Source organism: Priapulus caudatus, unplaced genomic scaffold, assembly GCF_000485595.1.
Source record: "Priapulus caudatus unplaced genomic scaffold, Priapulus_caudatus-5.0.1 Scaffold1394, whole genome shotgun sequence".
NCBI classification, from domain to species: domain Eukaryota; kingdom Metazoa; phylum Priapulida; class Priapulimorpha; order Priapulimorphida; family Priapulidae; genus Priapulus; species Priapulus caudatus.
The window spans coordinates 101,888-104,884 of NW_014578455.1; the positions used below are offsets into that span (position 1 = coordinate 101,888).

Below are 2,997 nucleotides of genomic sequence, written 5' to 3' on the forward strand. Positions count from 1 at the left end.
TGAGTAAGATAGGAGTAAGATAATATAGGATAATATAGATAATAAGATCCTATATTATCTTACTCCTGATAGTATATACAATTTTGTAAATAATGTTTTATTAGTTATCATACTCATAATATATATTTTAGATACTTTAGTCAAAACATCAGCTTTAGCTACATTCCTCTTTGAAATTTACAAATTGACCTTTTAAAATGATCAGAATTTGTTGCATTCAACATAGCCTGAAAATGCAGGAAATGCCATTTCCAGGCTCTACATTTCAAAATTTTTGTGTGTGAGTACCCCCAGACCCCCCGCATCGGCTACATATTTCTGCAGTGGCACTTTTTGGGAGGCCACTACAGCCCTGAGTAAGGAAGGGAGGGAGGGAAATGGGAGGAGAGAGAGAGAGAGAGAGAGAGCGAGAAACGCAGAGAGGGAGGCAGATGCAGGGAGTGAGAGAGGTAAGGAGAGAATAAGGAAGGGAGGGAGGGAAAGGAGCGGAGAGAGAGAGAGAGAGAGATAGAGAGAGAGAGAGAAACGCAGGGAGGGAGAGAGATGCAGGGATTGCAGGAGTTAAGGACAGAGTAAAGAAGAGAAGAGGGAAAGGGGCAGAGCGAGAGGCGCAGGGAGGGAGAGGGATAATACACAGAGAGCTCTAACTCGGTAACTCAGTAAGGTAAAAGTTATGATTTATTTGCATCAGATATAAGATATCATCATCCGCCACAACTAACAGCAGAATCATGATCGCGCCAGCACACGGGGAAAACTGACACACCACTATAAGGCAACCTCTATAAAGCTAAAAAAACGCATTATAATATATAATAACGGTGGCAATAAACATATCTATATAGAAATATACATACAGCACTGCACACGGTACACGTTAATTAAGTTGTATACGCGCACGTAGGAACACAATCTTACAAAACGTGTATTGTATCAAATAGTAGGCATCGGATGTGAAGGTCTACTGGAAATTGTTATTTAAAAGTCAATAAAATATATAAAAGTCATGCGATTACTTAATTAGTAATACCAGGGGTGAATAATGATGATTCATCATTGCCGCAATTTTGTCGCAATAACATTTTCTAAATGAGGCATACAAAACGATATAAAACGGGTATACAGTCGAACGGCAGCATTTAAAATTTAAGCTATCTATTTATCTACGTATAATAATAACTATTCGTATACTAATAACATAATTAATAGTGGATAAAATCACTTCTGTGTCACTTTGTATTTATTACTTGTGTGTTTACACGCGTGCTGTGCGCGCGTGTACGTGTGCGTGCGTATGCACACGTTAATGTGTATGTGTCTGTGTTTGTTTGTGTGTATGTGTGCATGCGTGCGTGCGTGCGTGAGCGTATGTATACTATGGCGGAAACATGGTAATTATAGCGTCCGCTAGATGGCAGTGGATGTACTGTGAGCAAACATAAGTTAGGCAGTCGCAGTAGCGTTGATAGCGGGTTCAGGGGTGGGGGGGGGGTATTATAAATCATAAGGAAGGTTAGACACCAGAGAGAAGCTCTGGAAGTCTATCTTCACGTGTGATCTGGGCAGCACCTCTACGTTGAGCATTTAAAAAATAGAGTATTTTTGGCATAAAAATCAATGACAAATCAATGAGGAGTGTGTAATTAACCTATAATTAAGGCACCACTAGCTTGATTTTAACTCATGTAACTGCTTACAGAGAGCTATAGAGTAGTGGAACTACAGTCAATGATTGCCAAGATCGACAACAGCTCTACAGTAAACGATAACTATAGTTTCACGCATAGATATAGATAGAGACACTAGTATATTATTTCTATAGTTCCACGCATAGAAATATATATGAAAAACACTAGTATATTATTTCTATAGTTTTACGCATAGAAATATATAGAAACACTAGTATATTATTTCTATAGTTTTACGCATAGAAATATATAGAGACACTGGTACGTTATTTCTATAGTTCCACGCATAAAAATGTATAGTGACACTAACTAGTATATTATTTCGATAGTTCCACACATAGAAACGTAAAGAGACATTAGCATTATTATTTCCATGGTTCCACGCGACGGCTATAGACCACGCGGTGCCACTACGGTGTAACCATAGTTGTAACTAACTAGTTGAACTGAATGTTCTCTTCTTCTAAGATGTCAGATACGGCCTTCCCGAGGACGACGAAGTAGATGATCAGGATGACGATGGTGATGATGACGCCGATGATGCCGATGACGGTGGCGGCGATGTTGATTTTACGGGCCGTCTGTGACGCCTCTAGCGCTCCGACCTGGTCGTTGTTGGCTGCCTTCTCTGACACCTGTCATAGGGAGAGACGGAGAACGGTTATATTTTATAACAACCAATTAATGTTAGTGTGTCTGTGGTGTGTGCGTGTGTGTGTGTGTGTGCGTGTGTCTGTGTGTGTGTCTGTGTGTGTGTGTGCGTGCGTGCGTGCGTGCGTGTGTGTGGGTGTGTGGGGGATGTATGTGTGTGTGTGGGCGCATGCGTGCGTGCGTGCGTGCGTGCGTGTGGGGTGTGCGTGCGTGCGTGCGTGCGTGAGTGCGTGTGTGTGTGTGTGTGTATACCTGTCATAGGGAGAGAGAGAGACGAGGGTTGCTGGATGATGTTTGTATACATACAGCTGGTATAGCTGTATTACAGTAATGAATAGTAGTCAAACAATAGTATATATCTTATACCAACGTAAGGTAGCTCGGGGCTACTCCATATATATGTCAACGTCAGTGGCCTTACCTTGTTCGAGTAACAGATCGCAGCGATACCTAGCGGGCAGCAGCAGCACAAACAGTTGAGGATGGACCAGACCATGTAGGTCGGCGGGGGTGACGACTGCACAATCTATAAACATTAATATAATAGTCATTAATAAACGCGTGTCAGCACGGACGAAAACGTGAGACGAGTGAGTGAGTGAGTGAGTGAGTGAGCGAGCGAGCGACTGAGTGAGCGAGTGAGTGAGTGAGTGAGTGA

At 42.0% G+C, this 2,997-nt stretch overlaps 1 protein-coding gene across 1 annotated transcript in view; it reads right to left on the reverse strand.

Moving 5' to 3' along the window:
- Nucleotides 1-656: 656 nt before the first annotated feature.
- LOC106816487 (proline-rich transmembrane protein 1-like) overlaps nt 657-2,997 on the reverse strand; it is an 18,191-nt gene continuing 15,850 nt past the window's right edge. Inside the window, exons 2-3 of the mRNA XM_014821112.1 lie at nt 2,761-2,865; nt 657-2,323 (exon numbers count right to left, since the gene is read on the reverse strand). Coding sequence (XP_014676598.1) covers nt 2,126-2,323; nt 2,761-2,865 — 303 coding nt within the window. The 3' untranslated portion in view covers nt 657-2,125. The remainder of the gene's footprint in view (nt 2,324-2,760; nt 2,866-2,997) is intronic.